We start from the raw sequence: 13,040 nt of genomic DNA, 5'->3' as shown, positions 1-13,040 counted from the left end.
TTTTGGAAAAAAGTGCAGCCAGAGTGCTCCTTGGAGGCCAGGATGGCTAAGCTTCATCTCTCATACTTTGGACATATTGTCAGGAGGGAGCAATCGCTGGAGAAGGTTTTTCATGTTTGGTAAGGTGGAGGGTCAGAGAAAAAGAGGAAGACCCCTATGGAGATGGATTGGCCAAGTGGCAGCATCAATGGACTCAAGTGTGGCAACAATAGTGAGGTTGGCCCTGGATCGGGCAGTGTTTTGTTCTACTGTGCATAAATAAGGTCACTATGAATCGGTACCAACTCAATGGCACCTAACAACAACAATAATTCAGGGCATACACAGATTACCCAACATTGTGAAAATTACACAAATAAAAGAAGACAAAAATTAGAAACTTATGTACATCAAAAGATTTCACCAAAAGAGTAAAGTGGAAGTCCACAGAATGGGGAAAAAGTGTTTTGCAATGACATATCAGACAAGGGACTAATTTCTAAAAACCTATAGAAAACTACAACACCTCTACAAGAAAAAGAAAATAATCCAATTAAAAATTGGGCACAGCTGTACAGGCTTTCCAAGGAGTGGCTGGTGAGTTTGAACTGCCGACCTTTTGATTCAAACTGACTTTACAATCCAGTGCTTATCCTACAGTGCCAAAGGTTTAACTAATTTGATATTTTTCTCTTAAAAACACAACTTTAGAACAGAGCACCCTAGGATCATCAAGGGAGAAGAGCACGAGTGGAATGTAGGACCCTATCCAGAGAAGCAGCAACACCAGAGATGAAAGCAGAAATGAGGACACGGAGAGACAGTTAATGTCTCTGGACTACTGGAAAGAGAAAGGCTGGCTGTGCGCTGGTGGCCCTTTTGCTGTTTAAATTATTATATATTCCTGAGTGTTTTTTTGTATATCCTCTCCAAACAAACAAAACAAAAAATCGGACGGAATAGAAGCAAATATTGTTGAATGATGATGCACAGAGGGGACTGTAATCATTGCAATGAAATGATGAGTGTAAAACTGATGTTCTCCTATGTAAACTGTCACTCAATTCACAATAAAAACTTTAAGAAAGAAAAAAAAAATTGGGCACAGGATATGTACAGACACTTCACCAAGGAAGAGATTTGGGCAGCCAATAAGCATATGAAGAAATGTTCTCCATCATTAGCCGTTAGAGATGCAAATCAAAACAACAATGAGATATCACCTCACACCAGCAATAACAGTGAAGTTCAAAAAAGCAGAGGACAATAAATGCTGATGAGTATGTGGAGAGACTGGGACCCTCCTACATTGCTGGTGAGAATGCAAAATGGTCCAATCACTGTGCAGAACAGTATGGCACTTCCTCAGAAAGTTGGAAACAGAAATACCTTATGATCCAGCAATTCCTCTACTTGGTAAATATCCACAAGAAATACAGAACATAACGCAAGCAGATATATGCACACCAATGTCCAGAGCAGCACTATTCACAATAGCAAACACATGGAGAATGCCTAAGTGCCTATCAATGGAAGTATGGATTCATAAATTTTGGTACATTCACACAATGGAGTATTATGCTACCTTGAAGAATAACAAGGCAGCTGTAAACCACCACATAACAAGGATGAACTTTGAGGGAATTATGCTGAGTCAAATTAGTCAATGGCAGAAGGCCACTATTGTAAAAGCCTAAGAAAAGATACCCAGGAGCTCTGGTAGCGTAGTGGTTACGAATCGGGCTGCGAACCGTAAGGTCAGCGGTTCGAAACTACCAGTCGCTCCGTGGGAGAAAGATGAGGCTTTCTACTCCCGTAAGGATTTACACCCTCGGAAACCCTGTACAGGGTCGCTATGGGTCGGAACCGACTCAAAGGCACTTAACAACAACAACAAGAAAAGATACCCATACTAAAAGGGAGGAAAATGTTTTGTTGGTGGTTGTTTTTGTTGTTGCTAAGTGCCGTCGAGTCGGTTCCGACCCATAGCGACCCTGTACAGGGTTTCCGAGGCTGTAAATCTTTACGGGAGCAGAAAGATGAGGCATTCTGCAGCTGGTAGTTTCGAACTGCTGACCTTGCAGTTCGCAGCCCGATTTGTAACCACTACGCTACTAGAGCTCCTTACTGGTGTTGATTACGGGTGGAGGCTTGGAGTGGTGGAGGGAGGGGATGGTAAAGCACAGGGTAGTGGGTAGACACATCATAGTTTGGGTGTTGTGAAGGACAATACAATAGAAGGGGAGGAGTGTGGAAAACAAGGTAAATAGGGGAACAGTATAGTAAAAGTTTAAGAAAAGATACCCATACTAAAACGAAAAAAAAAAAAAAAAATTCTTTGTTGGTTACCAGTGGAAGGTAGAGGCAGTGTGTGTGTGTAAAGGGAAGGGATGGTAGAGTGCAGGGTAGGAGATAAACACATCAGTTTGGGTGTTGAGGAAGGCAATACACTAGAAGGGGGAAGAAGAACAGGCAAAGAGGGGAACACTGAGGCATGTTTACATGGGCTAAATGGGACAGAGGTAAACAGTGGTATATGCTCGACCTTGGAACAAAAGGGCTCTGTGATACAGGGATCGAGGCATAGCCTGAAGAGGGGAGCTAATGCTAAGGAGTCAGTTCCAACTCATAGAGACCCTGTACAGGGTTTCCGAGGCTATAATCTTTACAGGAGTTGAAAACCTCATCTTTCTCCTGCGGAACAGCTGGTAATTTCGAACTGCTGACCTTAAGGTTTGCAGCCAAACTGGTAAACACTACGCTACCTGAGCTCCTTCTTGAGGGGGATAGAAAGGAATAATGGGAAACATGATTACAGAAAGCTTGTTAAGTCCATTTTCAGCCTATAACTGAATGGAATACCTGAAAGGGGTTCTAGAACTTGCCCCATGAAACAGGCTTCTTGCAGAGCCTTTGCAGTGTACAGGACCTTAGGTGGAATCTTGAGCCCCATCCAGAACCTTCTGAGGTGGGACATTCCCATTAGAAAGGACAAGCAGAGCAACCTGGAACAGCTAGAGAAACAGAAGATACTTCTTCAAAGAAAGATCAGCAGGAAAAAAATCCAAAACAAAATAGGCAATCTGACTGGCTACTACAAAAATAAGCAAGTTGTTTGCTGGGGAGCCATCATCATGGCAAGCGATCAAGTCCCTTCAGAACAAACTCCCCTCAAGACTCAAACTCAAAGGGAGCACGTGAGCAGACATGTAAGCTTGCTGGCAACCATGTTGGTCTACTGGTGAGTGGAAGAAGGGGAAAGGCAGAAATTAAGAAATGGGCTAAGTTCAACCATATTCCACAGACTCCCATTTACCTAATGTCAGCAATGACATACCTTTCTGATTCCAGCCTGAACCTTATCCCTTTCTGATTCCAGCCTGAACCTTAGGCAGCTCCCTGTCAATGTACTACTACAGCTGTTTTTGAATTATTTTTGGCAAAATTTTGTTTGCATGAAATAGTAATGATAATTTCTTATAATTTTCACATTTTGTTTGGGTCAATTCTCTTTGGAATGAAAACAAATATGGATCTCTTCCAATCAGTTGGCCAGGAAGCTGTCTTTCAAATTTCTTGGCATAGAGGAGTAACTGCCTCTAATACTGCATAAATTTCTTGAAAGATTTCAATTTGTAATTCATAAATTACTGGAGCCTTGCTCTTTACTAATGCCTTCAGTGTACCTTGGACTTCTTCCTCTAGTACCACTGGCTCTTGATATGCTACTTCATGAAATGGTTGAACACCAACCTTTTCTTTTTGGTATAGTGACTCTGTAGCCCTTCCATCTTCTTTTGATGCTTTCTGCATCATTCAATATTTTGTCCATAGAATCCTCTAATATTGCAAGTCCAGTCTTGAATTTTTTCTTCAGTTCTTTTAGCTTGAGAGATGCTGGGCATATTCTTCTTTCCTTTTGGGTTTCTAATGCCTGGTCTTTGCACATTTCATTAAAATCTTTAACTGTGTTTTTGAGCTGCTTTTCGGAATTTTCTGGTCAGCTCTTATCTCTTGATATTTTCCTTTTGCATTAATCATCTCTATGCAGGAGAGCATGCTTCAGAGTCTCCACTGTCATCCATTTTGGTCTTTTCTTTTTTTCCTTGTCTTCTTAATGACCTTTTGCTTTTCTTCCTATGTGATGTTCTTGATGTCATCCCACAACTCTTCTGTTCTTTGGCATTAGTATCTGTCTAAAGCATCAATTCTGTTCTTGACATGATTTCTAAATTAAGGTAGAATATGTTCAAAGTCATATTTTGGTTTTCGTGGACTTGTTTTCATTATCAACAGTTTCTGTCTGATCTTGTGTCTGAGCAATTGATGGTCGGTTTCCCAGTCTTCCCCTGGCCTTGTTTTGGCTGATGACATGTAGCTTTTCCACCATCTCTTTACCCAACATGTAGTCAATTTAATATCTATGTATTCCATCTGGTAAGGTCTATGTGTATTAGTTATCTTTTATGTTATTGACAAAGAATATTTACAATGAAGAAATCATTGGTCTTGTCAAATTCTGTCACGTGATCCCCCAGTATCGCTTCTATCACCAAGGCCATATTTTCCAACTACTTATCCTTCCTCTTTGTTCTCAACCTTTGTATTCCAATCACCAGTAATTAATATATCTTGATTTCATTTTGATCAATTTCAGACTGAAGAAGTTGGTAGAACTCTTACATTTCACCATCATTGGCTTTAGTTACCACTAAAAAAGTCATGGTATTAACTTTTCTTCCTATGTGTGCATGTGAATATTAACCTATTACCGACAGTATTATACTTCAAGATAGATCTTGAAATGTTCTTTTTGATGATGAATGCAAACCCATTCCTCTTCAATTTGTCATTCCCATCATATTAAACCATATGATTGTCAGATTAAAAATGGCTAATACCAGTCTATTGCAGCTCACTAATGCCTAGCATATGGATGTTTACACACTCCATCTCATTAAAGACAACTTCCACTTTTCATAGATTCATATTTTGTACATTCCATTACAGATTATTAATGGATCTTTACAGCTGTTTCACCTCATTTTGAGTTGTGTCTAATTAGCAAATGAAGGTCCCAAAAGCTCTACTCCATTTGTGTCATCACCGTCCATTCTACTTTGAGTGCCTTCCAATCTGTTGGACTTGTTTCCCTTCATTACAGCTGACAATATTCTTGTGCTCTTCATCATGTTCGAATATTCAATATTCTGTTGCTGACAGCGTTGCACTGTTAACAGGATTTTCAGTGATAAATATTGGGAATTAGTCGGTATCTCCTTCTTAGTCTGCCTTAGTATGGAAACTCATTGTGGGTGACCATACTGGTATTTAAAACACCAATGGCACAGCTTCCAGAATCACAGCAACACATAAGCCACCACAATAAGACAAACTGACAGACAAGTGGTGTTATCTACAAAGTTACCTACAAAGGAGAATCAGTAAGATTAAGCTCTGATTTTTTGGCACAAAACATGGAGGGGCAAGAATTCAATAGGAAGACATATACAAAACTCTGGAAGATAAAAATTGCCAAACAAGAATGAAATACTCAGCAAAACTGTTCCTCAAATAGTACAGCAACAGTAAAATAATTCCAGATAAACAGAAATTAAAAGGAATTTATAGTAATCATGCCAACTTTACAAAAATACTAATTGAACTGAGAACCAAAAACAGCAGACAACAACCAGAGAGTGACATACACAACAACACCACTCAGAATTCAATCCAAACAGAGACGTATCCAAAGTAAAAGACACCTACAAGATTGAAAATAGGGAACCAGAGATTAATTTATAATGAAGAGAACTACAAATCAAAAAGAGGAAAAATTTACAAAAATTCCACATGGCAAGGAAGTTAAATAGATTTCAAGATAAAACAGACTTTGTAAACTGGAAAAGAAATTAATAAATTACAGGATAGCCTCAAAGAAAATTAATACACCTTCACATTAAATGAAGGAAAGGGAAATCCATGAAGATTTTTTTCAACATTAAAACAAAAGCAATGAAGAAATTGACAAGAAAACGCATAAAATGAACTTAGCACAGAAAAATATGTGGAACAAAGAAACCAGAAGCACCATGAAAACACACAAAAAAGTGACCTCAGTGCAAAGAAACCAGAAGCACCATGAAAAGTTTAGAAGATACTGGGTGAACTGTTGTTGTTGAGTCCTGTCAAGTTGGTTCCAATCCATAACAATCCTGTATATGGTTTCCAAGGAGATGCTAGTGGGTTTAAACCACCAATCTAACGGGTAATAGAAGAAGGAAATAAATTCCTTGACTCAAATGAGAACGAAAACACAACATACCAAAAGCTTTGGGACACAACAGAACCAGTGCCTACTATTGTTGTTAAGTGCCATCATTCCATTCTGACTCACAGTGACCCTGTGGTTTCCAAGGAGTGGGTTATAAGAGTTACCTTGAGATTCAAATCGACCTTGTGGCCCATTGCTTATCCCACAGTGCCAAAACAGGACCATTGTTTTGAGTGCTGTCGAGTTGGTTCCGATTCACAGTGACCTTGTATTGGGTTTCTGAGGAGTGGCTGGTGAGTTTGAATCACTGACCTTGTGATTCAAATGACCCTGCAGTCCAGTGTTTATCCTACAGCACCATACCACACCATTTCTTGTTGTTGTTAAGTGCCGGTGAGTCGGTTCCAACTCGCAGTGACCATGTATAGGATTTCAAAGGAGCAACTGGTGAGTCTGAACTGCCAACCTTGGTTCACAGTCCAGTGCTAATCCAGAGTGACACATCAGAAGTCCAGACCATTGCTTAGGAAGTAATTTATAGCAATAAAAACACACATCCCAAAAGAGGAACAGAAATCAACATACTAACACAACATCTCTAACAATTAGAAAAATACCAGAAAAGTTAAGCCCACAGTCACCAGAAGAAAATAAATAAAATTACTACAGAAATAAATGAATTAGAAAACAGAAAAGCAATAAAAGTACTCAACAAGACAAAAAGTTGGTTATTTTAAATGATTAATAAAAACTGACAAAGCATTGACAATTCTAACACAAGAAAAGATGGAGAAGATGAAAATAACATGCATAAGAAGCTATATGGGTGATGTCATAACAGAATCAATGGACCTGGAAAAGATAATTACAGAATAGTATCAATAATTGTTCTCCAACAAACTTGAGAATCTAGAAGAAATGGATAAATTTTGAGAAAAACACAATCTACCAAAACTAATGCAAAATGAAGTAGAAAAGTAGAACAGACCTGTTTCAAAAGAAACTGATCAGGTCATTAAAAAACTCCCAACCACAACAACAACAAAAGGCTGAGACCAAAAGACTTTACTGGTGAATTCTACCAGAATTTCAGACAGACCTGATACCAATTCTACTCAAATTCCAATATATATTTTATGAAGTAAAGCATAATCCTCCTACCAAAATCAGGCAAAGACATCACTAACAAAGAAAATTGTCGACCAGTATTCCTCATGAACACAGTCATAAAAATTCTCAACAAAATCCTAGCCAATAGAATTTAACAATCTATCAAAAAAAATAATACATCATAACCAAGTGGGATTCATACCAGGGATGCAAGGAAATGTCAGTATGAGAAAAACAATAAACAAAATCCACCACATGAATTGGACAGACAGAGTCACTTTATTTGTAATAAAAAACTGATAACAACCCAAACGTCCATGAATGGAAAAGCAAATTATGATCTAGCCACACACTAGAATACCAGACAGCAATAAAAGGCAATGATGAATTACTGATACACACAATATGGATAAATCTCAAAATAATTATGCCTGCTGAGTAGAAAAAGTCAGGAAAAGGATGTATACCTTATATCTCCATTTTTCTTTACATTATAGGAAAAAATACACTGATTAATAATAGCAAACAGCAAGTAGTTGCCTGGGTAGGGGTAACATGGCAGGATAGAGAAACTGGATTACAATCACAGGGAAGCTAGTGATTATGGTGATGGTTTCACTTTAAGTATGTGTAAATTTATTCAATGTCGATTACACCTTGAATTTTTTTTGGAGGGGGGCAGCCTCACCCATGTATTTATGACACAACAAATTTTCAAATTTTATAATTTTCTTAAGATGATTTAAGTGTTTGCATAAACATGTGTGACACAAAATTTTCTTCAAACTGATGTTTTACTTGGGGTAAAAACTATTAACATTCTAAGTTAAGTGTGCTGGCTCAATAATACAAAAAAATAACAGTGAGAGAAAGTGATTTCTAATTAGTAAAAATAGAATGTTTATCCTTCAGCACCACACCAGGACTCCATATTTGTAAGTGGATGGGGATAAAAATAAATAAATAAAAACAACAAAGGAAGAGTACTACTCCCAATTTGCTTCTTAGAGACTTTTTCTTTTGTGCTAAAAAAAAAAAAAAAAGCTGCCATTTTAACCATTTTTACATGTGTAATTCAGTCGCATTGATTATATTCATAATTCAATCAATACCATTATTACCAAAAATGTTTATCACCCTAAACAGAAACTCCATACATATTACGCAATGACACCTCAAGACTACATGAAGATTTCATATAGAGAGCTAGAAAATCTAACAATCTTGAGAAACCTGTAGCAGAGGCACCTTTGATGCCCATCCAGAGTACTGGCCTACAGTATGGTGATTTAATAAATGTGTTGTTTTAAAGCAGGGATTATAATTGGTCATTCTAGTTCAACCTTTTGATATGAACTCTTTCCATTCTACATAAAATGAATCAGAATCTACATTTTAATAAAATCTCAGGTGATTTGACTAGTATTATTGGGGTGGAAAGGCAAATTCTCAGTAAGGGGTCGAACCAGAGTGAACCGTTTTAAACTGCTGAATTTGTGGTAATTTGTTTTGGCAACAATAGAAAATGGATACCAATAAAAATTCAAAACTAAATTCCTTATCTGCCCCCTTTTAACAACAAGCCCATAATTTTTCCAATCTTTATTAATAGTAACACCATGCCTTCCAATTATCTAGACCAAAAACATTGGAATCATCTTTGAATCCTCTCTTTCCCTTACATTTCTCAATATAAGAAAAGTCATGTAAAGTCAGGTGGGTACAAAATCTGACTACCTCTCACCACTGCCACTGTTCCCAGTATCTTTCTGGAATAACACAATAACTTTCTAATAATCTCCCTATTTCCACCCTTGAGTTTTTACAATCTATTCCCAATGAGGTAGTAAAAGATGCTTTAAAAATCCAAGTTAGATCATGTTACACTTCAGTTTGGAACATCTTCATAGCACACATTTCATGCAGCAGAGCAAATGAAAAGCAAAATTCCTACATCAGTTTATACAGCTCTGTAGGACTGTTGTCTCACCCTGGTCTCATCTCCTATTGCACTCCACTTCTTGATAACTGTCCAGCCACACTAGTCTCCTTGCTGTTACTATAATATACTAGGCATTCTCTGACCTTAGGAACACTGACCAAACTATTACTTATTCCTGAAAAGCTCACTACATATATCATTTTATATAATCTTTCCACCACCTCCCAGCTGAGGCCCTTTCCAAGAGTCACCTTTTAGGTCATGCTAACACTGATCACCCTACTAAATATTGCAAACCACCTTTCACTGCCACTTTGACACCTTGTTTCCCTCTTAGTCTGTTCTATTATTTTGTTCCATAGCACTTTCCATCATCTTATGTATTACATAATTATTTTTATTTTCGTGAATGACAATGCCAAGTAGAAGGGACTTTTCACAAGAGCATAAATTATTTGGGTTTTTCTGCTAACATGTTGGTATAGAACAATCACTAGCATAAAATAACCACTAAAAAAATATTTGCTAAATAAACCAAAATTCTTAATTTCAACGATATTACCACCTCTTATCCTTTATTTAAGAGTCCTAGTGTAGCACCATGGGGTAATGCAATGGACTGCAAAGTCGTCTGAACCACAAGGTCGGTGGTTCAAGCTCACAAGCTGCTCCTTGGAAACCCTATACAGGGTCGCTATGGGTTGGAAATGACTCGACAGCGCTTAACAATAAGAATCCTTTACTTAGATCCTTTCCAGATGAATTTAGATTAAGCAGACGATAGGATAAAGGATTAAGAAGTAGAAATACAAAGAATTAGAAAAGTGTTTTAGGAAATCAAGGCACCAAGAATGAAAATCTTCCTAAAAGTTAACATTTAACAATCAGCATATAACTAGTTATTATATAAAACAAAATATGGCACTTCAAACTTACTTTTTCTGTAGTAACAGTCAAAGATGGAACTAATGCAGGTGATGGTTCAGGTTGCTTCTTGTGTTTTTGTTTATGTTTATCTTTTTCTTTATATTTCTAAAAATGAATAGAAGCAAAATTTAATTAGACTATATTTACAATGATGAATCTCTTACAACTGTGTTCAGTAATATAAAATGTTAAAGTCTGTGAAAAAATTAAAAAATAACAATCATTAAATCTGTTTTAGACACAGATATTGCTACATTTGAATAGTGGTAGATCCTCTACCACTATGCACTGAATTCCACATCTAGAGACTAGATATTAGAGAGAAGAAACTCAAGTGAAAAATTCTAGGTTTACTTGGAAAGTTAATGAACTGGTCACCTCTTGTTGTTTTGTGCTGTGGAGTCGGGTTTCTGAGGCTGTAAATCTTTACAGGAGTAGAAAGCCTCATCTTTCGCCCCCAGAAGAGCTGGTAGTTTCAAGCTGCTGACCTTAAGATTCACAGCCGGATTCGTAACCACTACGCTACCAGAGCTCCTCTGTCCCCCAAAATGAACCTAAGTCAGGGCATACTGCTATGCTAGGAAGTGCTACATGTGCTAATGCTGGTAAGCACAATATACAAAAGAAAACATTGTAAATTGATAGGAAAAAGAATTTAATTTAAACATTCTCAATGGTTTGAATCAATAGTTTAGGAATCAGTGCTGGGTAGTAAATTTACTAACATTTAAATAATCCAACTTGCTTATTTCACATGGTACTTAAATGTAACCATTCAGAGCACTTATCTGTTCAAAGAATGAGAAAAGGGATTAAGGAGACACAAAGATTAGTATCACTGTCCCTGGCCTAAAAGAAACTGATTAAGTATCAGCAGAAGAAAGGCATAAACATTAAAGATAGCTATTTTACTATAATTCCTCAGTACTGTCCAATACTGTTTTTTTTGTTTGTTTGCTTTTGCTTTTAATTCCCAATCTAAGTATACAAGTCATTTTCTGACGGCAGTTTTAACACTTTAGCAACAAACAATGTAAATCAACATATGATTTTTTTCAGACCGTCTTACACTAAAATCATTTCTATTGTGATACATCACAATAATAAAGACTTCCAAGGAATCAAGCCTTGGTATATTTATCACCCTTTGCAATGGAAGGTAACTGTTCCTTTGATCCTTAGGAAGGACACTTGTTCTTCAATCCCTTCAGGCTTGATAACTTTTAAACTTATTTGACCAACAGGATATAGCAGAAGATATGGTATGAAAGTTTAGACAATGAGGGCTTTAAGGAGTGTTAGATGGCATTTAATTTTCCCCTCTTACGCCCCAGGGGAGTCAGGTGGAGAATGCAGATGTGTAGGAAAAACCTGAAAAGCTCCAGCTGACAGTCAGTAACACCTAGACACAGACATGTATATAAGACCATCTTGGATACCCGGCCCAACCAAAAGCTGAATATAACTATGTAAGTAAATCTTGTTGATACCATTGGGAGCAAAGGCAAAATACCCGCTGAGCAAGTTATAAGTCACTAAGTTGTAGGATGGTTTATCATGTAATAAGAGAGCTGAGAATGCACTAGAATATGCAACTATCTCATTGGATGTATTTATACACACAAAAAAATTACAAGTTAAAGTATAACACATATTTAAATAATTTTTGGTGTGCACCCTAAACTACCCCATAGGATTGCTGAGTCAAAATTGACTCTATGGCATTGAGCGTGGTATGTCTTTTAACATTTTTTATCCTTCTTTATTATCTATGCTCCATTTTCCCTAGAATATTTTTCAAGTATAAAAAGTCTGGGAAAATGTATTGTCATTGCTGTTTGTCAGGTGCCTCTGAGTTAGTTCAAATTTACAGCAACCCTATGCATAAGAGAACGAAAAATTCTGATCCTGAGCCATCCGCACAATCATTGTTGTTACACTTGAGCCCACTGCTTCTATCACTGTGCCAATGCATCTACTTGGGGGGCTTCCTCTTTTTTTGCTGACTTGCCATTTTACTGAGCATATCTGTCTCCAGCGATTGGTCCCTCCTGATATTGTTGCTGTTGTTTTTGTTGTTAGGTGCCTTCGAGTAGGTACCGACCCATAGCAACCTTAAGCACAGCAGAACGAAACTGTACTAACCTCACTACTGTTGCCATGCTTGAGTTCATCGATGTTGCCACTTGGCCAATCCATCTCTTTGGGGGTCTTCCTCTTTTTCTCTGACTCTCCACCTTACCAAACATGATATTCTTCTTCAGCAACTGGTCCCTCCTGACAATATATCCAAAGTATAAGAGACAAAGTTTGGCCATCTTGGCCTCCAAGGAGCACTCTGGCTGCACTTCTTCCAAAACAGATCTATTGGTTCTTTGGGCAGCCCATGGCACTTTCAATATTCTTCTCCAACACCATAACTCAAAGGGATCAATTCTTTTATGGTCTTCCTTATTCACTGTCCAGCTTTCGCATTGCATATGAGGTTACTGAAGATACCACGGCTTGGGTCAGGCGCACTTTAGTCCTCCAGCTGACATCTTTGCTCTTCAAAACTTTAATAAGATCTTGTGCAGCAGATTTCCCTAATGCAATAAATTGTTTGATTTCTTGACTGCTGCTTCCGTGAGTGTTGATAGCTGATCCAAGAAAACTGCAGTCCTTGACGACTTCAATCTTTTCTCCGTTGATAAAAATGTTTATTGGTCAAGTGGTGAAGATTTTTATTTTCTTTACATTGAGATGTAATCCATACCGAAGGCTGTGCTCTTTGATCTTCATCAGTAAATGTTTTAATCCTTTTTCTCT

The 13,040-nt window shown here is 37.6% G+C and overlaps 1 protein-coding gene across 1 annotated transcript in view; it reads right to left on the bottom strand.

Annotated features, from left to right (window-relative positions):
• MLLT10 (myeloid/lymphoid or mixed-lineage leukemia (trithorax homolog, Drosophila); translocated to, 10) overlaps positions 1-13,040 on the bottom strand; it is a 310,713-nt gene that overhangs the window by 115,275 nt on the left and 182,398 nt on the right. The window contains exon 9 of the mRNA XM_006869897.1: positions 10,242-10,337. Coding sequence (XP_006869959.1) covers positions 10,242-10,337 — 96 coding nt within the window. The remainder of the gene's footprint in view (positions 1-10,241; positions 10,338-13,040) is intronic.

This window comes from Chrysochloris asiatica, unplaced genomic scaffold (assembly GCF_000296735.1).
Source record: "Chrysochloris asiatica unplaced genomic scaffold, ChrAsi1.0 scaffold00137, whole genome shotgun sequence".
Lineage (NCBI taxonomy): Eukaryota > Metazoa > Chordata > Mammalia > Afrosoricida > Chrysochloridae > Chrysochloris > Chrysochloris asiatica.
The sequence above is the reverse complement of the archived record's forward strand: the minus strand, read 5'-3'. Positions and strand labels throughout refer to the sequence as shown.